Source organism: Acomys minous (genome assembly GCF_964271855.1).
Source record: "Acomys minous genome assembly, chromosome: 8".
Classification (NCBI taxonomy): domain Eukaryota; kingdom Metazoa; phylum Chordata; class Mammalia; order Rodentia; family Muridae; genus Acomys; species Acomys minous.
The window spans coordinates 49,908,499-49,936,243 of NC_140489.1; the positions used below are offsets into that span (position 1 = coordinate 49,908,499).

Sequence of the window (27,745 nt, forward strand, 5' to 3'; positions counted from 1 at the left end):
TTAATGAAATTACATGCTATGGGAAAAGCCACCCTTCTGTGCATGACTCCATTCTGTAACCAGGATGCTTAAGCTTTAACAGCAAGTTCCTGAGCATAGGTGAATTCATCCTGCCTGTTCTTGGCCATGAATGTGATGTGACCGACTATCTCAAGGTCCTATGCCACGACTTCCACACATTGGGAGTATGCAACCTGGAATTATGAGCTACAATAAACTCTGTCTTCCTAACTTTCTGGGTAAAAGTCCTGGTGTTTTGTCACAGCAGTAGAGAGAAGACTAGCACAAATATACATACTATGTTAAAGTTACACTAATTCTTTAGCCTGCGCCTCCCCATCCCATCTCTCCCCTTCTTCCCACCAAGTCTTCATCCCACTTTATGACTTTTTGTTTTGCTTTTAACCCACTGTTTTGAATAAGGGCTACCCATGTGGACACAGATGTAAAGCTACCTATTGGACCATAAGGTATGCATAACTGGCCACATCTTTGAAGGTGATGACATCTCTGTCAGCAGCCTTGTTTTGGGGCTTAGCTCCATACAGTGGGTGGGGGCCCAGTTGGGCCCTCTGATCTGTGCCTGTAGGTTTACTAGCTCAGTCTCTGCAGGTCCTATTCAAGCAGTGGCAACTGTTATGAGTTCATGAACACCAGGGCCATGTCATGCCCCTAGGATGACATTTCACAGCCTTCCTTCCTATGGTTCTTTATGAATCTAAGATAGCTGGCCCGTAGGCAGAACTTGCCTGATTCTCCTAACCTGTGAGCTTCTGGAAGACCAAAGGCTGTGTGCATTTGTGTGTCTGTCACAGAACTTAATATGTTTAGTATGTTACCCCTTCTCAATTAAGTATTTGCCAAGTTGAATTGCACCCAGTTATTTTCTCACAATCTGACTGATGCACGTTTTCATTCTTATCGCATTCCTTTTTAATACTTTCCATGTTTGGCTCCCCCCCCCCATACCCGCCACACACACACTCCCCGCCCATGCCTCTGACAGCTTCAACTCTCAAAGCTGTTGCACACCACTTTCATCATTCTGGTTCCTGATGTTTATTAATTCATTTTAAGTTACAGGCAGTTTCATTTTCTCTTTTTCTTTGTATAAGAAATCAATAATTTATTTTTAATGTATCTATCAATCAAAGCTAGCCATGAATTCTGTTTAAATAATTATAGTTGAGACATTTACTTGGAATCCTCCCTCAAAGCATCATCATGGGTCACACATCACATAACCATCCTGGGACAAGGGATGAGCTTAGTAATTAAAGAACACCTAACTCTTCAGAATGTTTCTGTCCACATCTGTGGCACAGCTAGCTGTAGGAAGCTTCTTCTTTGTTCAACTTTGTTTTGTATCTGTTTTTGTTTATTTTGGTGTGGGAAATTTAAGAAATTTTTTAATACTTCCAGGATGAGGATAGTAATCCATTTGTAGGAAGGGGTGGTGCCAGCCGTAATGAAAGAGAGAGATGAAAGCATTATGGTTAGCTGATGCAGTATGAGCCTAGTAAATACTTCACACACTAGCACTATGGCTCCTGATTCTGGAAGAAAAAGTATTAGTTGAAGAAAAATAAATCATGATTTGCCAGAAGTGGATGTCACTGGAGATCTCCTCAAGCAAATAAGCTAGATTAGAGAGGTCAAATAATGCTTGTTTATTTTTATATGTAAGTGTGAAAATACGTAGGGTCAGAGTTCTACAAATATAGAGAACGTTATGAGAGGAGAGAAGAGACTTTAAGGGGAACAAAGTAATAGAATACATATGACATGAAAGCAAAGGAGAGGCTTTGAGGTAAAAAGTGGTAACTAGTAGGAAGATGACAGAGTGGCAGCAGAAGACAAGGTTGAAGAAACTCAGTAGGACCAAAATCCATATGAAAATGCCCCCAAAGAAAGCTGTTGCTTTTTGTGATGACTTTAAAAAATGAAGAAGCTTGAAGTAGGTAAGCCTACTTTTCATAGAGGCCAGAGCCATCATGAATCGAGCAGAGCCTGGCCACCTACATACGCCAAACCCATCCGAGGTGTGATCTACCTCGGAACTTTGAGCACACACTGTGTTTTCTGGTTCCTCTCACTTTGGAAGTTCTGCTCACTCTGTACCAGATTACCCTAAGGGAGAAAAATATCAGACACACCTGTTTCCACATATATTGCTTCATCTGGGTTAAATTCTATGAGTAACTTTTATTTTCATTTTTTGTGAGGTAGTGCTATTGCTAAAAACAATAATAAAACAAAATAAATTCATCAAATATTACTTTACAAACTTGTGGAGAATACTTTTAAACTTCAAATTTCATTTGCAAAATGTATTAGAGAAAACAGCCTTTTGAGTACAGAAGCCCACTAACTTCCCCTTTTCCGACTGGTTTCTGTGCTGTCTGTGGTAATTCCTGCTGGGGATGGTTTAAAAGCATATGCTCCATAACATATGGCGTGTCTGTCAGAGTCTGTTTCTGTGGTGACAGGGAATCATTCCAAATAGAAGGTTGTTAACAGAAAAGGCTCTTCCTATGGGGTATTTTGGAATCTCTCTGACTCTTTCGCTTTCTTCCCTCAATTTACTATTACATTTGAAATTGAGTACTTGAGGAAGAAAGGAGGCAATTTTTAGCATTTTAAGCACAAATAATCTAGCTAATTCTAAGTGCATGCAGTCGTAACATCATAAAGTCTAGGGCTAAAAATGTCTCCTAAAATAAATTGTTAGGAGTCAATAATCAACTGATTGCATTTTTTTGAGCATTGTGTGATCAATAGTTAAAGCCATGAAGGAAGATGAAAATAATACCATAACAATTTTCCAGAACCCCCCCAAAAAAAATGATGATAGAGGTAGGCTTGGCACTGCGCGATGTCAGGGCTCCTTTAAGGCCTCTGCACGCTTCTTTTTCACTTGATAGAAAAAAAAATATTGTTTTTCTTTATATAATATTTTTTCTCTTTATTATAATTTTTTCACATTATATCCTGATTGTTACTCCCTCCCTCATGGCTTCCCATTCCCACTCTCGCTCTTTTGCCCTATTCCCCAGGCCTAGTCCTCTGACTGCTGACCAGAGGAGGGGTACTTCTTCCTCACTATCTGACAACAGCCTATCAGGTCTCATCAGGATAGCCTGCATCCCCTTGCTCTGTGTGCCCATAGGGCTCCCTTCCAAGGGGAAGTGATTAAATCCTGGACACCAGAGTTCATGTCAGAGGCTGCTCTCCACCACAGTTTCTCTGGTACTGATATAACCAGTGCCGAGCAAATACTATTGGGTGGTACATGACTATGAATTAGCTCTGGGTCAGTGCTAACACACAGGTAGCCACAGAATAGGAGAAGGAATAACAGTCTCTGGGTGGGGAAAGCTGGCACTGAGCACTGATATTCTTAGTAGGCAGTAGCTGGGTTTCAATTACAAGCCTTTAGGGCAATCAACGTATGACAGGCAGAAATGGAATGGATCATTTGAGTGAGACATCTACTTGAAAATAAAATCTTCAGAAGCTAGTACATGTGATACTGATGATGCTATATCGAATACCAGCTGTGTCAAAAAAGATAGTAATTAAAGGACAACTGAAAATATCAACGAAGCCTTCTCTTGCTGTCATGACCTTGGCTAGGTCTGTGACATAAGAAACCTGAAGAGCAAATGTCTAAGATTCCCAGTACTGACTGCAGTGTCTGCGCATGTATGGAACTGTTTCTACTCTGGGGATAAGATAAAATACCCACCAATACCCATAGGAGATACATTAGGCTCTCCTATCACTTACTTTAATTATTATTTGCATTACTTGGTTGTATGGTATATGTGCTTCTTCAATGAAATCTTTGGCTATGTTCCTGTTAGCCATCATCCATTAAAAGTTTTGTGACTAATAATACTTGTACAATGATTAATGACCAAATGACAGAGAAAGACAGAGAGACACAGAGAGAAAGAAACAGAGAAACAGAGACAGAGATTCTTCTCAGTGGTGGAACAGATACAGGTATTCAAGCAATCATAAACCCTTTAGTCCAATTTTTTCCCTTCCATGAAAGTTACAGATGATTTATGAATATAAGAATATAAGTTTTGGTTTTGTAATGATCTTTTTTCTTGCTTTATTTAAGTTAGAAAATGGCCACCTTTCCTGTAAATCTAAATATAGAAAGCTTTTTTTGTGGAGTCTTGGATTATTATTCACTATACTATCTGGAAAAAAATCTTGGGAAGAAAAGAAAGAACAGAGGGCAAAAGGAAGAGATAAAAGGTGTCAAAAGGGGGCAAAAATCAAGAAAAAGTAAATGAGAAAGAGAGAACCGTGTGTGGTTGAGACAAAGGGAAAGCAGGAATCACAAGTTGGTGTACATAACCACTCACCCTTGCATGGCAGCTGCAAGTAGCACGGGGATTTAACCACTCAATGATCTGCACACTATACCTCTGAACTCCGGCGTCTCTGAATCTCTTTTCCAAAATTCTCACAAAACTTTGGTCATTTCTCAGTATTTTTTTTTTTTTGCCTAACTAATTAAGCACCCTAATTGCCTCAAAGCTTCCAGAACATCTTCTTTGTACACTTATATTTTTCTCAAACTTACCCTGCATACAATGGCATACAATGGAAGCTGAAAGGAAGGTCTCAGAGTTCTGAGTGTGATGCTCACCAATTTGTACCATGCACATACAAGTAAATTATATACGCTGATTGGTTTTGTTTATGTATTTAGGAGTGCATGCACACACGTACACACACACACACACACACACACACACACACACACACACACAGAGACATGCACACACATGCACTTTTTTCCATTAATTAAAGAAACAGAGGCTATGAATTTGCAAGAGATGATAGCTGCGAGGTGACTATGTAGCAGAGTTGGAAGGGATAAAAAGAAGGGGGAAGTAATGTAATTATAATTTTAAAAAGAAAAAATAAAAGAAGAAAGAAGACTAGAGAAGCATTTTGTTGGTCATCTACAAAAGTTCACATGCATAATTTTATGTCAGTTGCAAAGGAATCTTTTTAGACAGATATTTAATCCATCTTAAACATACACCTTTACATCATTCCAAGATTTTATACTTAATTTCTGAGAAGTACTTTCTGTCTTACTAGTTTGAAAAGGAAGCTTATTTCTGGAATTGGATGATGCAATTTCTTTCATAAACCCAAAATTTTAAAATATCATGCTACACCTTTAGGCTATTTATCTTATCTTTAATTTTTATTCAGTTTCTCTTGTCTAATGAGTAAGGTAGAAACATGTCTCTGGACTACGTTGCTGTTGAGATTTGCTTTAAACTGTTTGGCAGCAGCTTGCATTCTGAATTATTATGATGCTCATTCATTAACTTGCTGTCACTATTTGATAGATTAATGTAGGTCAATGATAAAACAGCACTTAAAAGTACTGATAGCTAGTCAGAACACGGAGGCATGAGAACGTGTCAAACAGACCTTTCACTGTAAATTAAGGATCACTTGATATATGTCAAAACAGCTCTAGGATTAGGCCGTCAGGTCTCTTGTTTTCAGCCCTTAATTAAAATGGAGTTTTCATCTGCATAATACTATTCTTGGCTTCTGTCCTTTCTTGAGTATTTGTTTATTTTAGGTCTTGAAGCTCCAGTATGGTGAAAGCCATATTATCATAGTTTGGATTTTTTTCTTCCATTTTTGTTTGTTTGTTTTGTTTTGTTTTGTTTTATATATATATATATATATATATATATATATATATATATATATATATATATATATATTTGATGCTTCTTCAAATCACTTTGTATAGGTTGAGTATTCACATGTTATTTCATAAATGTTAGTTTTTGGTAGTAATGACAAATAAGCCTTTTGGTTTTTCATCTTCCCTGTTTACAAATTTGCTAGGCATTCACTAGCCGTTCCTTATTTTACCTGATTTAGAAGTGATTAGTGACATTAAGTAAATTAAAGATATTTAGCTTAAGGAGCTATTGCTCATGCTTGTTTTTGAAAAGCCGAGTTACAGATGAGATTTTTAATCCATTATATCATCACAAAATAGAACTTTCATTTGAATACAGATTTTTATCATTTTGTTATGCTCATGATTTACATACAGTTGGATTTGTGTTTGCAAATATTTTTATTTCTAGCTTTTATATTTCTCTATAAAATTATGAGATGAAAATGATCAAAATATGTTGTGTGAAATTCTCAAGTTAATAAAATACTATATTAGAAAAATGTAATTTGCTTAACAATCAATTCTACAAATATTTTTATATGTTAACTCCATACATGAACCATCCACATTTACAAAAAAATAATCAAATAAAATCAGAATGAATTGGTGCCATTAACCAGGACCTGTCTTTAGCCCTAGAATTGACTCTCTCCTGTAATTATTAAACCAGTATGGTTTAGACTATCAATCATTCCAGTCTTATGAATAACAAAACAAGAACACACAAAAGTATCGTTCAGACTTTCTAACTCAGAAATCAAGACAATAATCAAGCAACATTGGAAACACGTAACCCTTGTTGGAGATTTTTTAAATTACTGACAACTAAACAGAAGAAAGTTACTGCAGTAGAAAACTTCTAGTTTTTTTTTTTTGTGTGTGTGTGTATATGTGTGTGTGTGTGACGTGTACTTACTGGTAAGTTATAAAGGGAAAGCTTTACAAGATCACAGTAGAAAAAATAATGGAATACACATGAAAGAGAAAAGGGATAGAAAGACTCAGGCATGGCTGGGATCACGAAGGTGAAAGAAAAAATGAGTGGTGGAAGGATAAAAACAATAAATGGAAACTGTAATAGAAAATTAGCAAATGTAGTAAAGAATAAGAAAATTACAATGAAAACTTAAATTTATTTTTCTGTTGTTTAAACTTTCGAAAGATTTAATTAGCATTTAAATTATCGTAATGACATAAAATATCTCTGTTGCATTTTGGCAAGAGATTCTTGGAAATTTGAGAAATACACTGAATATGGACTAACAACATGTGACTAATGCTTCATTATAGAGGTCATGGCAATTGAACAGAGATGTCATTGTAATGTAGTTTATTACCCTATTTTTGTAAACATGAATTGAAAGGAATTAAAATATAATTGAGAGACTGCCAGAGGCTACTAAGAATTTTATTAAGGAATGTGGGAACAGGTGGACCAGAAATTTGTGTTGGCCTCTTGGAAAGAGATTTAACACTTCAATGATTATAATAGATTTTTAGCATTGCATGCCTATTCTCTTATATGGTATAGTCACTTAAAGTAACATAGTATAGGAAACTTCTTCCAAGTTATAAGCACAGATGTTGGCTATGGCCCAGGCAAACTTGGCTAGGTGGGTAAAAGTAGAGTATTTGCAATCTATATTTAAAAAAGAGATTTAAGATTCTGAATCATAAATAAAACTATATTTTAGGCTGAAAACTATAATTCTTTGTTTTATCTATCTAGATAAAATAAGTAGAGTAGCTGTGAAGAGAAAGTGGAGAAATTATTATACTCGGGAAGGTACAACCTTATTCTGAAGCATAGGAATAATTTATACAATGATTTTATGAGTTCTAGAGAAAGACGTATGTGGAAAGCACATAGATATATTGAGAAAGAAAGCAGTTCATGCCCCTGTTTCAGAGCATTATAAAGGGCTATTGCGGACATTGGGTGTAGTTTCAGTGTGATTGCTTAGTCCTCTGGGCTATCATGGATTGAAACAATAGAGGACCACAATCTCCATGCATGTCCCATGGCCAAACACAGGGGATGGTCTGATGATATTCATTTGTTACTCACTAAGTAGTGGCTACTCTGTCCATCTCTAACTGTGGCTTCATTAATTGCTCACCTTGAGACTTTATGTTGAAGTCCCAGAGCCAAAATTACAACCCTGTAATCGTGTACTTCCTTACAATAATCTCTTATTGTTCTTGCAACTATCAAGAAGTAGTTATACCTGTCTTATTTTAAATGAATCTTTAAAATAATAAAAACATTTTAAATGTCATATTCTGTATGCCTGAGTTTTTGAAGACCTTATCTGTTTTACCTTATCTTTCTATAGAATCCTATCTATCTGGTGTACCTAAAATGTATATCCTTGTGATTAAAAATAGACTAATAATTGATATGACCATGATTTGATCAACTAAAGGCTCATTGATAATGAGAAAAGTTAAGTCCTGGCAACACCCAGCCTACATCAACGAGGATGATGAGCATCAAAGAACCACGTTATGGAAATGACTTCAAATGTGGCAAACAAGACACTGGACAAAATGTCCTTGGTTCTATCACAGACAGAATTCTGCCTAAAAATGGGCAAGCTTGGATGCAGGCAGAGTTGATGGTCGAACTCTGCCAAGACAGGGTAAGCAAGTGCTCAATGGCTCCTGCCTCACAAATATTTCTGTCAGGTATATTGGGTCAGAAGGCTGAAGATGATGCTCCAACATTGTAGAGAGTTGTGGATGACTGTTCAGGTAGCAAACTTTCTCTGCTAATCTCCATTCCCGGCATACTCAGATAATCAAGTTTATTCCTTCTCAAGTCTCTGACGAGTTGAAGACCAGATAGTTCAGTTTTATAATTAATCCTAGTTGTTTAGAGGTTAAGATGCTTTTAGGTCTAGATAGATGTTTTAAAATTATAATGAGAAGATATGATAGATATTGATTTACATTCAGAATTTTCAGTGCACCAAGAAAGGAAAGATGTTTTCTTCAAGGCTTCCAAATACAAATAGCCAAAACACAAGGAATGTAACATTTATATAATTCCTGATTGTTTCATGATTCTTCTTTCTGTATGTAGTTTATTGTACATATGTGTAAGAATACAAATGTATATGAAAAAATTAAAAAATATTTAATAAATAATTTATTAAAAAGTAGTTATATGTTAATATTATAGTTAATATTACTTAATTTCTTGTATTCAGGGTCATCAAATTATCCTAACTTAAAACTTAGTCTGAACAAATAGCTACATTAGAAACAAGAATATGTAAAAGGTCAATATGCCAACATTACAAAGTTAACCATTTGGCCCAGCAGCACTGGCATTGCTTTTGCGAGCCTGTCTGTCTGTCATCTATCTGTCTTTATATTCTCAGCTTGGTAATTTTATACCCAGTTATAAGCTTTGTTTCTCATCCTTAACTTTGTGTTTAGCCCTGACTTTTTTTGTCCATGATGTCTTCTTTCATATCAACATCTTTGATGCCCTTGCAGATTTCAGCATGAAGCCCTTTCCTTATGTCCTACAAGGAGTCAGTTCTTGCATTAGTATTGTGAAAAGAAATGCCTGAAAATATTGTCACTATCTTGCTCCTGACATGCATTTTAGACATGCAGTTGGTAAACATTATTATCCTTAGCAATAATTTACAGTGTTTTCTTTTTTATAAGAATATGTATGGAACTCTGGTGCCCCATATCTGACCACATCCCTTGGATGGGGAGGCCTGGTGGCACTCAGAGGAAAGATAGTTGGCTACCAAGAAGAGAGTTGATATCCTATGAGCATATACAGGGGGAGGGGGTCCCCCTCAGTCACAGTCATAGGGGAGGGGAATAAGGGGAAAATGGGAGGGAGGGAGGAATGGGAGGGGATGGGATGGCATAACCATTGAGATGTAATTCGAATAAATTAATAAAATATTTTTAAAAAGACTATGTATTTATATGGCTGTGTGAATGTATGCCACATATGGACAAGTGCCTGCAGAGGCCAGAAGAAGGTGCTGGATTTCTTGGAATAGAAATTACACATTGTACTAGTTTGCATTCCCACCAGCAATGCAGGAGTGTTCCTCTTTCTCCACACCCTCGCCAGCATGAGGTGTCAGTTGAGTTATTGATCTTAGCCATTCTGATGGGTGTAAGATGGAATCTCAGTGTCATTTTGATTTGCATTTCTCTGATGACTAAGGAGGTCGAGCATTTCTTTAAGTGTTTCTCAGCCATTTGATATTCCTCTGTTGAGAATTCTCTGTTTAGCTCTGCGCCCCATTTCTCTATTGGGTTATTTGGTTTGGTGGTGTTTAATTTCTTAAGTTCTTTATATATTTTGGATATTAGACCTTTGTCAGATGAAGAGTCGGTGATGATCTTTTCCCAGTCTGTAGGCTGTCGCTTTGTTCTCTTGACAGTGTCACCAGCCTTACAGAAGCTTCTCAGCCTCATGAGGTCCCATTTATTAATTGTTGATGTTAAGGCCTGGGCTGTTGGTGTTCTGTTCAGGAAGTTGTCTCCTGTGCCTATGAGTTCCAGACTCTTCCCCACTTTTTCCTCTAACTGGGTTAATGTCTGTGGTTTTAAGTTGAGGTCTTTAATCCACTTGGACTTGAGTTTTGTGCATGGTGACAAATAGGGGTCTAATTGCATTTTTCTACATGTAGACATCCAGTTAGACCAGCACCATTTGTTGAAGATGCTGTCGTTTTTCCATTGAATGGATTTGGCTTCTTTGTCGAAAATCAGGTGAGCAAATGTGTGTGGATTCATCTCTGGGTCTTCAGTTCGATTCCATTGATCCACTAGCCTATTGCTGTGCCAGTACCATGCTGTTTTAATTACTGTTGCTCTATAGTACAACTTGAGATCAGGTATGGAGATTCCTCCAGCAGATCTTTTATTGTAAAGGATTGTTTTTGCTATTCTGGGCTTTTTGTTTCTCCATATGAAGTTGAGAATTGTTCTTTCAATATCTTCAAAATATTTAGTAGGTATTCTGATAGGGATTGCATTGAATCTGTAAATTGCTTTTGGTAAGATGGCCATTTTTACTATGTTGATTCTTCCAATCCACGAACATGGTAGATCCCGCCATCTTCTGATGTCATTTTCAATCTCTTTCTTCAGAGGTTTAAAGTTTTTTTCAAATAAATCCTTCACTTGCTTGGTTAGGGTTATTCCTAGATATTTTATATTGCTTGTGGCTATCGTGAAGGGAGTAATTTTTCTAATTTCTTCCTCTGCCTGTTTGTCATTTGTATATAGGAAAGCTACTGACTTTTTTGAGTTTATTTTGTATCCTGCCAATTTGCTGAAGGTGTTTATCAGCTGTAGGAGTTCTCTGGTGGAATAAGCTATCTGGTGCTTTCTCAGAAAAATGGGAATAGGGCTTCCTCAAGACCCAGCTATTCCACTCCTTGGAATATACCCAGAGGATGTACTACCACACAACAGGGACATATGCTCAACCATGTTCATAGCTGCCTTATTCATAATAGCCAGAACTTGGAAACAACCTACGTGTCCCTCAACAGAAGAATGGATAAAGAAACTGTGGTACATTTACACTATGGAATACTACTCAGCTATTAAAAACAAGGAATTTCCAAAATTTGTGGACAAATGGATTGAACTAGAAATTGTCATAATGAGTGAGTTCACACAGAAGCAAAAAGAGCTAAATGGTATATACTCACTTATATCGAGACACTAGCCCAAGGTGTACGTCCCCATGAAAAACTGTACCTACCAGAATAATGGGTAAGAGGGGAGGACATCCTATTGAAACTTTAGGTGTGAGAAGCCTGGGAGAAAGAGGAAATGGAAGGATCCAGTGGGTCCTGGAAAACTACAGGCGAGTCTGGGCCCTGGGGTCCTCCGCAAACTGTGGCAACAGCCAAGGAAAAAATAGGCAGTAAAAACCTTGAACCCCTACCCGGACTAGCCGATGGACATTCTCCACTGTTGAGTGGAGAAGAAGATCTAACTCTCACACAAACTCTGGTGCCCCATATTTGATCATGTCCCTTGGATGGAGATGCCTGGTGGCACTCAGAGGAAAGATAATAGGTCACCAAGGAGAGACTTGATACCGTATGAGCATATTCAGGGGGAGGAGATCCCCCTCAGACACAGACATAGGGGAGGGGAGTAGGGGGGGGAAGTGGGAGGAAGGGAGGGATGGGAGGATACATGGGATGGGCTAACAACTGAGATGTAATATGTATAAATTAATAAAAATGTATTAAAAAAAAAAAGAAATTACACATTGTTGTGAACTGCCCTACATAAGTACTGGGAGCCAAACTCAAGTGCGCTGGAAAACTAGCAAGTGCTCTTAAATGCTGAGCTCTTTCTATAGTTCCAGGGAGTTCTTTCTTTGTGCACATTTTGTGTCATTTTGCACTGGTGATAGTGTATGGATTCTTTATCTTTTAGTCTGATATACTGCTTAATACTTAATAATCTTTTGAGTTTAGTTAACCAACCAATAACCACAGTGGGGGGTTGCAACTACTACTTTGCTCTCATTATCTCTATTACTCTTTTTTAAAGAAAAATAGTCAGAGTACATTCTTATAGAATGCTCTTATCTTTAAATAAAGTCTATATGTACATAAATGTGCATGTATTCATTATTAAACCTTTTCCCAACTCTTTGCCTTTCTTCCACTGAACACTAATTACCACATCATTAAAACAGAGAAATATGATTATTACCAATATTAAGATGGTTGTGTAACTATCCTGGAGAATTTGAACAATAGACCAAAGTTGTCCATATGAAAAAAACCCAATGATTTTATAGGGATTACTTACTATGACTAAGGGAGGAGTTATAGGAACTTGTTTGACTGCAAGTTAGAATCATCACTGAAAATCCCACGTCTCTGGATACTCAAAGAAACCTGGAATCCCTGAAAGCTTACAGGATGCTACACAGGCCAGAGACTCCTCTCCCAAAAATTTGCTACATCTTGTAAAACTTCCAGAAGGAAATGTGAATTTTGTATGTTTTAGGAGCTTCCTGAGACATTTGTTTACTTAGTTAGTCTTAAGGAGCCTTTCCCAGACAATGAGAATTGATTTACAACACACAGAGAGAAGACACAGAAAAGTCAAGTTATTCACCCAATGTCATAGTTGGTGTTTTAGTGAGAACTTGAACCAAGGCACCAGTATTTATAGAGTCTTGATTCATATGCATGCTGGTGCCTTAATGTCTTTCTAGCCACATCTTTCCTCAGGGTGTACTTTTGAAAGTTAACTGCTGCCAATGGGTTTTTATGTGCTAATATTTCCAGTTTATGATTATAAACGTATACTTTTCTGCAATGGATTTGGTGCATTTATCAATACTTTATTTTGAGATTTCCCACTTTACGTCAGTTTTCTTAGAGAAATACACACAGAGAATACACACAAATACTATGTGTATTTTACAATTAAATTCATAATAGCAAACCTACTTCCAGAAAAACTACTGACTCTACTCATCAAAAACGGATGTATATATTTTATCATAGTTATCTCAAATTCGTATTTATTAGTTAGTAAAACCTAAAGCAAAATCAAATTAAATCATTCAAATTAGTTTTCAAGTAGTTTATGCTGGACAGCATTTAGCATGCTTCATAGGCCAAATGTTCTTGGAAGTAGAATTTGAAAAACACTAACCTAGGTATTTTAGAACTTGTATTGGTGATTAAGCTCATTATATCTTGGTCATTATTACAGACATATTTCACTCAAACTTACGGAGTAAAACTAGAAGAATTTCTAAGGTATCATATAGGCATTGAGTAGTGGTTCAGTAAGCAATATCTTGCTTTGAAACACATGGATCTGAGTTTGATCCAGGCTTGTAACAGTATAGATATATCACAGGTGGAAAGGCATGACAGGTGCTTTCCTTGGTCCTACTGGCCAGCCAGTTAAGCCTGGCTGGTGAGCTCTACGCCAGTGAAAGTCTGTCTAAAAGTGGGTTGAAGGTGTTCCTGGGGTCAGCTGCAGTAGTTACTGATTTCTACACAAACACACATACAAAGGAATAGTATAATTAAGCAAACATTTTCTGAACGAAGTCATACAAAACTGTTTTATATTTAACTGTAAGGGACTAGAGCTACAATAAATATTTACTTACTTTGTGTTGCTTATTACTTATTCAAAAGGTTTGGAAGATGTTATTGGTCAATTTTAATAGAAGGAAATTGTTTTTTAAATATAAGCTTAACTAAAAAGTGATGTGTTACAAGTCACGCGTTTGATTTGCTGTTGTCTTTAGGATGCTATGATTTGTGAGAAATTGCCAACTTCAACTCTCTTTCATTGGCGGATATTCTTAATATAATTCAAATCATGCCAATTCTCTTTTTAAATTCAATATTATGATTTAGTTTACATCTGTTCTGAACAAGTACAGACTTTTCTCTTGCTATGCCCATTGTAATATAGTGTAACAATTGTTTACAGAGAGCTTTGTAACAGCTGTAATAAGTAACATGAGAATGTAAAAGAAGCATGCAAGAAGTTATGCATTTTATAAATAAACATTGCTTCACTTTATATGAGGGCCTGGAGATCTGTGGCTTTTTGCTGGGGAATTTTTATATGCATAGGCTTCTGGGATACAGAGAAGCGATGACGTAAAGTGCAGGAAAGAAAATGTCTTCTTTATATAAACCAACTCTTTGCTTCCCAAGCATCTGGATCATGCCAGTTCTTAAAAATGATATTTGTGAATTTATTTAGGAGTTCACATACAATGTTTATAATTGAAAAGGGTTTTGTCCTTTGGGTATCAAAGTACACAATTAGTTTTCAGTGTACATTCCTGAGAATCTGAGTGACAGATGACCTGAGGGAGGCAGGTAGAAGAAGGTTGCTGGGTATGTCATGCAATCTTGAGCTGCAGAGATTGAGTCAATTTCAGTGCTCCATTCTCAAATGAATGAGACTATGTTGTTTGAGGAGAAAATCCAGGCAATTTGACACTGTGTGATTTTTTTCCAATACTGAAAAGTTGGTTTTTTTTTAAATGAGAGTTTATTGATAACCCTTACTGATAATTACTTATATCTTACATTGTGTTATTTGGACAAATTATATCCTTTGGACTCATGGCATGAAGTAATCTAATAAACTGTCCTTTTTGTATAAGAATATAGAGGATGACAATTTTTCATTTTTCTGAATTGTATTCTTTATCCTTAAATCTAAAAGGAAAAAATCTGAAGTTTTAAAAATAGAATTCATTATGCTAAAAATAAATAGAACACTAAATTAATACCAATAAAAACATATGAAATGTGTTTGTCACTTAAGGGAGAAAAACAATGGCTTGGCAATTCACTAAAGTACCTGGCAGTGTTCATATATTCCCATGGAAATAAAAACATGTGTTTCGTAGAGTCTGAGAGAGACTTAGAGATCAAGACCCACTCTGAGTGTTTACTGAACTCTGAATCCTTGAAAGCATCATGTCATTGGATTACCCATCAATCTTGGTCTGCAGTCACTATGCTTGTGATTGGTTGGACTGTGGGTGTGTACCATGACTGCACTGTTTCCTCTCTCTCTCTCAGGCCTACAGACATTGACCCAATTTGCCTAAGAACTTAGCCTCTTTTGAACTAGTCACAGACAATGGATGTCATTTCTCAATGAAAGAGGCTGTGGAGACACTAATGGGTCAGATCTTGCTATTTCTGGGTGCTACCGCCACTGTTGGAAAAGCAGATTGAAGTTTTCATCTTGTGCACATTTTGTAATAAATCTCATTTTTGTCCTGTTTTGCTTTATGTATGTATGTATGTATGTATGTATATATGTATTATGTATGTATTTTGATATGCTTGTTTGGGAGAAAGAATGGTTCTTTCTAAATATTCAATTTATGATTAAAGTTGGAAATAATGAAGGTAACATCATTTGAATTATTATATACTGAGGCTTTGTAGCTATTTCAAAGGAAATGGAAAACCTCTATCTTTAGGGAAATAGGAATTCATTATCATATCTTTCAGCCAAGAAAAAATTTTAAAAAATGACTTTATATCAACCCATGTCTCTGACACCTGGTCTCTTACTGCATGATGGTAATTCCTGAAGCACAGTTTGCATATGTTTACTTTAGAAAAGGAGATCCCTTAACACACTTAAGGAATAATGTTGTTTCAGACCCTCATTCTGTCTCATAACAGTATGCTCCCTTCACTTTGCCCTCATGAGGAATGATGACAAATGAGCAATAGGAAGGCTGCTTTGTGTCTTCACAAACAAACAAACAGCAACCAACATTTATTTGATTTTTTTGTGTGACAGTCACTGTCCTACTTTCCAAAATAGTGGAGTAGCTATATTTGTTTAAGCTTTACTTTTAAGTGTGTGTGTGTGTGTGTGTGTGTGTGTGTGTGTGTGTGTGTGTTTATGTGCCTGTGTGTGGATATGCGTACATGAGTGTAGGTGCTAGCTGAGGCCAGAGCCACTGGATGCCCCTGGAGCTGAAGTAAGAGGCGGTGGGAAGGTGCCTGAAGTGAGTGTTGAGAAGCAAGTTTAGCATCTGGAAAAAGCAGTAAGTGCTTTTCATAACTGAGCCACATGTCAGCCTTGGTTTGTTATTTAAAATGCAGTATTCCAATCCTGAGTTAGAGACAAATCAGATTGTTCTAGGTTATAAAAACATAACCTACATGTAAGTATCACACTCCTATTTAAACAAGAAAAGCTTAATTGTTCCTCATAATTGTCTTCATCTTGGAGTTCTCTGCAAAGCACGTTCAATTCCTTATGAGCAAAACACTTCATTAACAAAATGTGTCATGGAGTCTCCAATACTTCACGAAGACATTCAAACACTTCTGGGAAATTCTGGGATGACTGCAGAAGGCTTGGAAGGAGCATCTTAGTAGAAATATACAGGCGTGACTGTGTCCTACTTGAATGTCCTCACATGTCAAAGATTGGCCAGTGTTGAGCATACAAGGACTGTGGAAGCTTTATAGTCACTGGAATATATGTTTTTATTCTTTTAGAAACCATACAAGTAAGTTTGAAGCTTTGGCTTTAGATATTAGTAGGTGACACTTATGCATGAAAAAATAAGAGGTACTTCAAAAGAAATGTAGGAAAAATGTGGAAGCTGTGAAATATATTTGTTAAAATGCACAGAGTTTTGATTTAAAAAGACACATGTATGTGAATTTGTTGAAGATAATTATTTTATTGTATTTTGTATATAATTTTCTATGCTGTAAGGAACTCAATTGAAAGTATTAAAATGATATCAAGAGAGGAGTATTACACTAAAGCAATCCTTTTTAATGTTTGACATTGTTTCATAAGTTGTATCATTTTAACATGAAAATGAAATGCAAAAAATTAAATTCTTAATAGATATCACTTTTTTGCTTTGATAGTGATCTTTTATATACCTTATAAGGAAAATAAAAAAATATAAATGGAACAGTCATAGGGGAGGGGAATAAGGGGAAAATGGGAGGGAGGGAAGAATGGGAGGATACAAGGGATGGGATAACCATTGAGATGTAACAAGAATAAATTAATAAAGGAAAAAATATAAGTGGATAGTTTGCCTTAAACTTGTAGAAAATACCAAATTAAAAGTAATTTGTGAATAGAAGTGGCTACCAGCAAGAAAACCAGTAGTTTTAAGCTTTAATTTATTCTTTGCCTTTGAGCTCTGGAATCTCTTGGGTTATTCGACATGGGTGATTTATAACAATGCTGAAGAGATTAATACAAAATATCCAAACTCTGTCACAATCAAAGCCTTTCATCACAGCCATGAGGTTAGAACAATCTTTTTTATTAAATTTAGTGTGATCAATAGGTTCTTACTTCTTTTATTCTATTATTTATTAAATTAGAAACTTCAGAACATTTTTTCTCTCTAATGAACAGGAATACTTTATTAACCAAATTTGGAGGGCAGGGAATGCTCATAGAGAGAAAGGGACAAGCTCATGTTGATTGTAAAACTGATTTTCTCCAAACAACAAGTGAAGCGGGGTAGGAGGCAGTTGAGCTGAAGACAGATTTAAAACAATGTCTGAGTTATTTATTTATTTTTTAATCTCAATAAATTATTTTATTTTTTAAATTAATTTATTCATATTACATCTCAGTTGTTAGCCCATCCCTTGTATCCTCCCATTCCTCGCTTCCTCCCACTTCCCCCCTACTCCCCTCCCCTCCCCTAAGTCTGTGTCTGAGGGGGACCTCCTCCCCCTGAATATGCTCATACGGTATCAAGTCTCTCCTTGGTGACCTATTATCTTTCCTCTGAGTGCCACCAGGCATCTCGATCCAAGGGACATGTTCAACTATGGGGCACCAGAGTTTGTGTGAAAGTTAGATCTCCTTCTCCACTCAACAGTGGAGAATGTCCATCGGCTAGTCCGGGTAGGGGTTCGAGGTTTACTGCCTATTTTTTCCTTGGCTGTTGCCATAGTTTGCGGAGGACCCCAGGGCCCAGACTCGCCTGTAGTTTTCCAGGGGTCTGAGTTATTTATATACCATAATATTGCCTATTAGAGATTATTGAAATGAGAATTATGGGAAGTTAGTAGCCACTTTATTGGGATAATTACTGAAAGACATCAGTATATACATTGCAATTTGCCTCTGTGCCTGTTGGGATATGTGTCTGTTTTCACTGACGCAGTGAGAAGTGATTAAGAAAATGCCACAGTGTTTTGAAGAGTAGGATAATGTGTTGTTCAAAAAGCTTCTTGCTGAGGAAGCAAAATCGGGTCAACAAAGGTTGACAAACTAGAAAAAGAAGAACATAATGGAACGGAAATCAAAAAACAAAACCTTACCAAAGTGGAATGTTTTTTTATTTTCACTCTGACTTTAAAAATGCTAGCATGAGCTGACCTGGTGGTATATGCCTGTACTCCCAGTGCTTGAGGAAGCAGAGGCAGGTGGAACTCTGTGAGTTCGAGGCCAACCTAGTCTACAAAGCAAGTCCAGGACAGCCAAGGCTACACGGAGAAACCCTGTCTCAAAAACCAAAAAGAAAAGAAAAAAAAATAAAAAAAGAAAGAAATCTAGCAGGGCAGAAAGTGAACTACAGCGGCAGGATAGCGGAGTTTGCACACAGCTTCCTTCCTAATGTGCCTTGAAATTTCTAAGCTCCAAACTATAAAGGCAAAACATAAACAGGCCTGTTGATGAGAAGATGCATATTGTTTTGCTTGCTTTTCTATGTGAGTGAGATGTACTATGTTTATATACTGTGCAGATGAATCCCGGTCACCTGCTCTTTTTTAGAAGTGATTAGAAAACTTTGAAAAATAGCATCATGTATGGGAAGAAGTTGGTAAAAATTGAAATGATAGAGAGTAAAATGAAAGAAAGAAATACAATAGCAGGCTACCAAGAAGAGACCTGATACCCTATGAGCATATACAGGGGGAAGAGGTCCCCCTCAGTCACAGTCATAGGGGAGGGGAGTAAGGGGAAAATGGAAGGGAGGGAGGAATGGGAGAATACAAGGGATGAGATAACAATTGAAATGTAATATGAATAAATCAATAAAATATATTTTAAAAAAGAAATACAATAGGTACTTCCTAGGTAACATCATTTTAAAAGAAGATTATAAGTGTCTCTGAGCTGCTGTGTTGGCAAATAGTTACTGTTACATTAGAAGTAGGGATGTGCTATATTTTTTTACTTATACATCTAAGATAATGCTGCAATTCTGTTGCACTATCTGATAGTCACTCCTTGTTTGTACATATTGCTAAACCGCAAGAGCAGCTTTACTTTACACTGTCATCCTTGCTCTACCAAGAGGCTTTTTTCCTCAGTTAGACCTCACCTCATTCATCTTTTGATGTCCCTTCTTTACAGCCTGTGTCACTCAAAATTCACCAGCACATGTAAACTCTCATAGGTAATGACCTTTTGTCTCTTCTCCTCTTGAATGACAACCATGTCAAAAATGTGCTTTAGCTTTCCTTTGGGTAATTTCTGAAGCACGTTATTTCCCTTGATATCCTTCCACTTCTTGGAATTTGAAAAAAATATTCTTTTTTTTTTTTCTTGCCTGACAAGTTTAAGAGTTTCCACTGTTGTTGTTCAATCATTTCATGGTCAGCTGTGGATATTGCGTTTATTTTGGTTAATAAACGTTCTAAGTCTTCTTGACTACCACCAACTGCCTAATCATCCGGATGCTCATCATTAGTATCCAACAGTGAGCTGTATCTTTCCCCTTAAATTATTTATGTTCTGTGTCTGTGATAATATAATAAGGCTGAGGGGTGATGCAAGGCAATGGAGTGTCAAGAAGATTAGGAATAACTGGCCAAGATATCCATGTGCATTTAAAAGCCAGATTATGAGACTGTTGTAAAAGGAGGGGTAGGCAAATGGTTCACACAGTATTGAAAATAAATAGCAGCAAAGCGAGGAAGAGCAGAAGCCACTACGTCCCAGAAGTATTGTGCACATACTCTGCATAAGGAGGGGTGGAATAAGGAGATCAATTGTCAGTAACGCTGTTTAGCTAAGTGTAAAATGATGTAGAAAATGAAATTCAATTTAGAAAAGACTATGGCAGCTTAAATCAATCAGAAAATAGAGGGACATTCTGAATATGATTATGTTTGATTTTTATAAACAAAAGTGAATGACAGGAGGGAGAATGGTACAAGAATAAGTGTTGATTCTGTCGCCGCTGCCTGGCCACGAGACGGTAGTCTTCTCTTTTGTCTTCTGTCCCCTCTGTTTCTCTTCAAAAACATCTCCTCTCCTCTGCTTCCCCTCTCCCCAAGTCCAAGTCCATGCTTCTCTCTCCTACACTGTGTGAGGAGTGATTATACACACTGATTTACTGATCTACTCATTGCAGTCAGCAAGAGAAGGAAAGCTGGCTGTCCTACCTCCGGGCTGTGTCTCAGGGGTGATCCTTCATCTGCACCAGGCACTGAGCTGAGTTGCTCTCGTTGGGGGGGCAACATTCTAGTGGCAATTTGAATGGAACAGAGCAACTTTATGCCGAATTGAATCATCTGCTCAAGTATAAGGCTCTTATTTGGGGCTCTTGGCGGAGCCACAATACGAAAATGGTTCCCATAAAATAACAGCAGAAACTCCAGGAGTTGTTCTTGAAAGTGGAAATGGCTTAACACTTAAAATATTTCTCATCAAATTTCTCACTCTCACCAACTGCCATGACTTAGGTAGAGGGCCCCTCATTTCAGGCTTCTCCTCTTAGTGAGTTATGTGCACTCTTAGTTGGTTAAGAGGGTCCGTTCTATTAAGTCGTTTTTCTCAAGGAGGTACATAATAGGGTATTTTATGCAGCTGTAAAGAAAATGACATCGTGACTTTTCAGGAAAATGGATGGAACTAGAGTATACAGAGATGACCTTGACTCAGATAAACAAATACTACATATTCATATCCTCCCCTCCATAATCACACTCTGTATCTCTGTTTAATTAGAAACTCACTAATATACTCCAACTCAAAGATTCACCTACCTCTGCCTTTGAAATACTAGGACTAAAGTGGGTGTACACCACTCTGCGTAGCCTCCATGTTGTTTTTCATACATGGATCTCAGCTTTTAATATTTACAATCATGTATAAAATTGGGTGTGGATGTGGCTACAGTCTATAAAGGTAGTGATAAGAGGGGAATAAGTGATGTGAGGAATACAGATGACAAGCAATAAAACACATTTGATGTGAAAATAAGAGGCAAGGTGCTAGTAATGGAAGGTTATGAGAGAGGATGGAGGGGAGAGGAGAGGAGAGAGACAGTGAAATGCACTTTGTTTAAAATATTATAAAGAAATGTAATACTTAATATGCTAATTGAAGTGAATTAGTCAATTGAATGAATATTAGTAGCTTTTAACTGAATTTTTCATTCTGGGCAATGCAGTGTAGCAGTCATCTTTATCTACATTATCATTACTGGATCTAATTTTTTATAAGTTATTGATCTCTGGAAGGAATTACCAAGCCTTCAGCTTACTTTCATTCTGAATAAAACAATGGGGTTTGTTTTGGGAGGTAAACATGCAGTGCCTTCTTAACTACCTCCCCTCACCTTCACACTGTTTTTAATTAATTATGTCGGATTGCATCAAGACCTCAAGGCATCTCTCCCTCATGTCCACCTCAGGCATTGAATTGCATCTTCCTTGTGCCTGCAGATAAATTGCCGCGGTGGGGGAGTCATACTCGAGTGAAACTTGAGAGCAGATTATTTTTTAGTGCATGGGCCACAAGCTCACATCATTCCTTCTGGAACACAACAGCACTTGATTACAGACGGATCTTTAAACACACTATGTTTTCTCTCATGAACGTCTCCCTGCTTGTGTTTTCACAGCATCTCTTTCTGAACTTAGGTTAAATGTCACTGAACTTGTGAAGCCTGCTGGATTCCCCCAGGCAGTTTTAGTTCCTCTTAGCTTTGTTCCAATGTAGCTCTTAAATTTTTCTTTTGGTAAACTACCAGCTCTGTTTAACCATCTCCCCCGACCCCCCGGTGTGCAGCGACTGTAGGTTGTAAGCTCTTTGAAGACATAGCTTCATCTCTACCTTGTATACTTCATGTGGACACTAACCTTCACATGCAGCTGCATGGCACGTAAGGGGATAAATGTTCTCCTGGTTATTTATACTGGAAAATTATCCATGTGCTTTTTTTCAACTAATGAACAAAAATTGAGTTTGACTTTCAAAATTGTACATTAACAAGATAAAACATGTCCCTTGTATGCCCTTTTAAATGGTCCTCTAGAACAGAAAAGCAACTTACTCGAATTGAGGTCCCTTGTATGCTTAGTGTCCAGAAAGTAATGAGATTTGGTTTACTTTAAGAAAATTTGGATGAATCTGAGTTTCATGCAACATTTTAACATTTCAATTCATGGCTGGATCTACAGGGCAAAGGAAATCATAACCTTTTGCTCTAGTTTCAAGATGATGAATTGAGGCTTTTTCCAACGAAGCAGAGGAAAAAGGCTGTCTTTTTTAAATGTTATACAGCAAGTTACATTTAACATAAATAAATCCTGTACCATAATAGCTGGCATTTTAATAAAAGTCAAAGTTGTTGTTTACTAAAACACAGACAGTATTAATAACTGGACTCTAAATTATATTACGTATGGTAGATATTAAATAGGATGCTTATCTAGCATTGAAGCACTTAATTTTTAAGTGTGTGTGTGTGGTGTGTGTGTTTGTGTGCATGTATATATGTGTGTGTGTGTGTGTGTGTGTGTGTGTATGTGTGTGTGTGTGTGTGTGTGTAATGTGTATTAGGATCTATTTGTTCATGCATTCAGGTATCTGCAGAGGCCAGAAAAAAGTTGTTGGATCCCATAGAGCTCAAGTTAGAGGAGGTTGCAAGCCTCCTGGCATGGATGCTGGGAACCAAACCTCGGCTCAGCTCAAAAATTAACAAGAACTCTTAATTTCTGAGTCAGCTTCCTAGCACACAAAATGCCTAATGTTAAGTTAGCATGGTAGAAAAGAAGGCAATTCATGTCTTCTGGGAAAGAAAAGAGGAAAATCATTGTGCCAGGCAATGCAAGATTTCATGATGAACATGGGTACAGAGATAAGTCAAGGAATCCTAGGTGGGAGAACGTCCTAAGCACACACCTTTCAAATGTCAGTGTTCCGTACTCAATAACCAAGAGGGAGGTGGTAGAGAAAGGCAACATCTTGACTGTTGTATGTGTCTGGGGCTTGGAAAGCTCCAGAGACCAGGTGGTGAATTCGGAGAGTGTTTTGTTTATAGCATTTGGAGCAGTTATACCACTGAGGGTCTAGTAATGGAGCCTTACTTTGTGAATAGTTTCACAGTACTTCCTTATTAGTTAGTCTAGTCTAAGCCTACTTTGGGAGTTACTAAGAATCCCAGTGTAATGGTTCCACATATAGCTTCAATAGACAAAGAATCAAAAGAAACAAAGGACCAGGGTTTGTTGGTTTGCTTGCTTTCTGTATTTCACTTAGGCTACAAATGAAAGGGCTATGTCAGGCACCCGATGTGCCCATCCTTTTCTTTTTATAATTTGGAAATCAAAGTACTGACTTGGGTGAGTTCTAAAGCCATTTCAGCTATGCTTGCACTGGCAAAGTAACTAACACAAATATGCGAAAGGTCCACCTTAGCATTGAGCAACTAGAATACTGAGAATGTATTTATTGGTTACCAGGAAAATAAGCTAAAACCTAAGTTTTGTAGGTCACAGCTTCCACAGGGGCGGGGGGGGGTTCATGCTGAGAGTATATAAACAACTACCTTTTCCAAGAATGTGTTAAAAAGATAGAAGAAAATAGTAGAAAATTAACCCTTAGAAATGTCACAATTTGCCTACTGTATAATTTAAATAGTTTAAATAAAGGTGCTTATTTGCATAATGAAGCATTTGAAAGATATATCTTAAAAATAAGAATACTGGGTATTGATTTGAAATTTAAACAAAACATAACAAGTACAAATTAGTGTAGAAAGAACGCCATATAGCTGTGTAATTAGGTATATTAATATATCTGGACTATCATTTATGCCACCAAATTTAGCATAGGTATTTATTTAAAGAAAAATATCTATGCTTTCTACTTACTTTTTTCTATTTTTGTTTTGTAAGCATTTATTGTCATTTGAGTGTTACTTTTTATAATATGTGTATAATTATACAAGTCAGATGCTTTAAAAAATAAGTATTATGCCAGAATTAGTTGTCCAAATTCAATTCTAAAATTGATCACTGTCTGCAGTGATTAGGGGAAACATCACACGAGAAGCCAGAGCATCCAGAGCAACTTTGAGAATACCCAGTGTCGCATGACCTCAGAAATTGTTCCTGTGTCTAGACAGAGTCCAAAGAAATGGCAAAAGTTTTGAACCACGTAATTAGATAGTCCAAACTAAATTCATTCATTCATCTAGATATCATTAATTTTAAACCAATAAAGTGATGTAAAGTGTTTGGTTGCGTATTTTTATTGAAATATAATCGTATCACTTATCTTCTTCCCTCTTCTCCTTACAACCCTTCACACACGCACGCACGCACGCACGCACGCACGCACGCACACACACACAGAGAGAGAGAGAGAGAGAGAGGGAGAGAGAGAGAGAGAGAGAGAGAGAGAGAGAGAGAGAGAGAGAGAGAATCCCTTTAGTGAGCCTTGTATGTATGTGGTTTCAGCTTTGGCCGCTTTGTCCTTGATAACTAATTAGTGAGATCCCTGAGAGAGACTAATTCTCCATCTCCTAGCTGCCTACAGTTTTTTTCTTGATTCCTCCTTTGGTGTTAGCATGTCTATTAATACTATTACTGTTCAGTCTATGTTTGGTTACTCTAAAAATTGTTTGGTGTTGTTTGGGTGTTTTGCATGTGTATATCTATGCACCTTTTTGGTGTCTGGTGCCTGCAGAGACCAAAAGAGGACGTCAGGTCTCCTGGAACTGGAGTAACAGATAGTTCTGAACTATCATGTGGGTAGTTGGCACTGAATCCAGATCCTATGAAAGAGCATCCAGTGCTCCAAATTGGCTCTCAGTCCCATTGTTTGGTTGCTATGAAAAATGTAAAAGAAAAAAAGTTAAAAGTACATTTTCTTTTACTTTAAAAATATTTATAAGACCTAGACATGCAAAGAATAGCAACATTTTTGGTTTGCTGTTTGTATTTTTGGTCTTATTTTTGTTTTTTTACCAAATGGACTTACTATCTTCATTTCCACTAAAATTTAGAAAGATAAAAAATACTTCCTTTTTGTAATTCATCTCTGTGAGTGCCCTCTGAATCACAGTGCAATATGTCAAAACATTACATATTAGAAAAGATTTTCCTTCAAAACAGAATTTTCCAGGAGAGAATTTTTCGTAAATTGAGGGTAGTCTTTTTCCTCTTCACAAAATCACCAAGATCATTTTCAAGATATATAGAACTTGTGATTTCTATGTCAATTTAAATTTTTTTCAAACATTCTAGCCTTCTTCTTTTTGGAAATTGATAGCTCCTATTAAGGACAATGCTGTTTAGGATGGAGATTCTTGTCAGGATAGTCTGCTATTGCTGCCCTCCACATGTGCAGGCGAGCTTCCCATTTTTCTTCAGTTAAGACAATTTTCTCTTTCACTTCCAAATATATTACACGCGAAAATGTTGTGTCCAAAAATGGAGATGACCTCCAATCCAAAGTTCCTAGCTGTCAGTTTGCATTTGACTGCTGAGAGCATGTACGGTTAGCTAAGTATTTCTCATCACTTGAGGACTTTGTGCTTGTAACAGGCAGTGTAACAAGAACTGGTCATGTTTCCTAAGTTCTTTGTGCACCAAAGCAAGAGGAACTAGGGACTCAGAAAGTTCCCCAAAGGTTGTTATTGCTGGATTAAAAGTTGAGAGTAAGTCATTAACAACATGCTGCCATCTTCAGTGTCTTTATTCAGAGACTGTCTTCTGTCTGTACTTATGCAGCAGTTAGTAGATGCTGCTAACTGCACTGGCATTCTGTCCACGTACATAAAGCTCCCTTAGGTGTCTCCTTCAAAATGAACTGACTAATGCTATGGCTTCAGTTCAAATCCCTCGTCCTCTTCCAGTTGTCTTCCTCCTCTTGTATTGCATACTTCGAGTGTATCGTTACTTAGCTTTTTCCGGTTTTAGTTTCAGAAAGGAAAAAGGGTTTTCTGCATTTTACCAAGCAACTTAGTCACATGGCCTTATAATGACATGGCTTTCAGAGCCATCAATTTTCTCCTGCTTCTCTGTTCCCCTTTGCCATTTTCAGAATATCGTGGTGGCTAGTAAATAAACTAGGAATGCTTTGCCAAGAAAATATTGAATCACTCGGGAAAGTTCAAAGTGTTGGGCTAATGGGACTGGCTATAGTGGAGTCTAATAAGAATTCTTCTTACGACCGGCATGGTTCCTGTGGAGACGACTTACTTAGGTTTTCATGTATCCTGCTCTCTTCTTCCTCACTCCACAGCTCCCCCGACGGTTCGGATTGTGCACTCAGGACTGGCCTGTAATATTGAAGAGGAGCGCTACTCTGAAAGGGTCTACACCATCCGAGAAGGAGAGACTCTAGAACTGACCTGCCTCGTTACGGGGCATCCTCGCCCACAGGTGAGTCCTGGGCCGCGACAGTGCAGAAGAGTCCGACTTTTCTTGGAAGTGGAAATACATATTTTACAAAATGAAGCTAGAATTTGTGTTTTTTTTGTGTGTGAGTAGGCGTTGGGGGTGTTGTGTGGGGTGGGGTGGAGGTGGGGTAGAGGTGGGGTGGGAGTAGTTGTGTCCATGCTTTCATTTGCAACTTCCACGTTAATGCATAGAATGACAGATAAAGGTGATGATTCCTAAATATTGATCAAGAGTTCAAGTGCTTAAGATGCAGGAAGAAATTCAGAGTTTTATGCGGTGAGAAATGTAGAACACATTTCCAAGAAAGCTGTTAAGAAGACAACTACAAAAATAGCTCAGTAAGATAACAATTCCTATGGCAATGAGTTTATTTTAGAATGTGGAAAACCTGACTTCATGATGACGTAATTGTACCTGAAGAGGCTTTGTTTTGAAGAACGTGATGCCTGGCATCACGTGCACCTTTCCTATTCTTAGCAATTATATTTATAATGTTGTAAATAAGTGTTTACAGTGTTAAATGTGTTTGAACTCTCATGTTCATCATCTGCAATATTCCTAAGTGATTAACAATGGGAGAATTTGGGAAATTTACAAATTATTAAAACTAAAAATAAAATGAAAAAAAGAAACCATACAGGATCAGAAGAAAGAATTGTGAATATATAAATCCATGAAGTTATACATATAATGTGAAAAATGTAATTTGTTTACAGAATACTCAAGTGATTATATTCACTAATTAACAATTCTTATTGTAATATACTTAACCTGACAAGTTCAGAGTGCGCACTGGTATTTAAGTATGTAAGAAAAGCAAGTT

General features: G+C 37.1%; 1 protein-coding gene across 2 annotated transcripts in view; it reads left to right on the plus strand.

The window, feature by feature from the left end:
- MDGA2 (MAM domain containing glycosylphosphatidylinositol anchor 2) overlaps positions 1 to 27,745 on the plus strand; it is a 771,250-nt gene that overhangs the window by 327,954 nt on the left and 415,551 nt on the right. For both annotated transcript variants that reach the window (XM_084793705.1, XM_084793706.1), the window contains one exon: positions 26,765 to 26,904. In XM_084793705.1, coding sequence (XP_084649831.1) covers positions 26,765 to 26,904 — 140 coding nt within the window. The remainder of the gene's footprint in view (positions 1 to 26,764; positions 26,905 to 27,745) is intronic.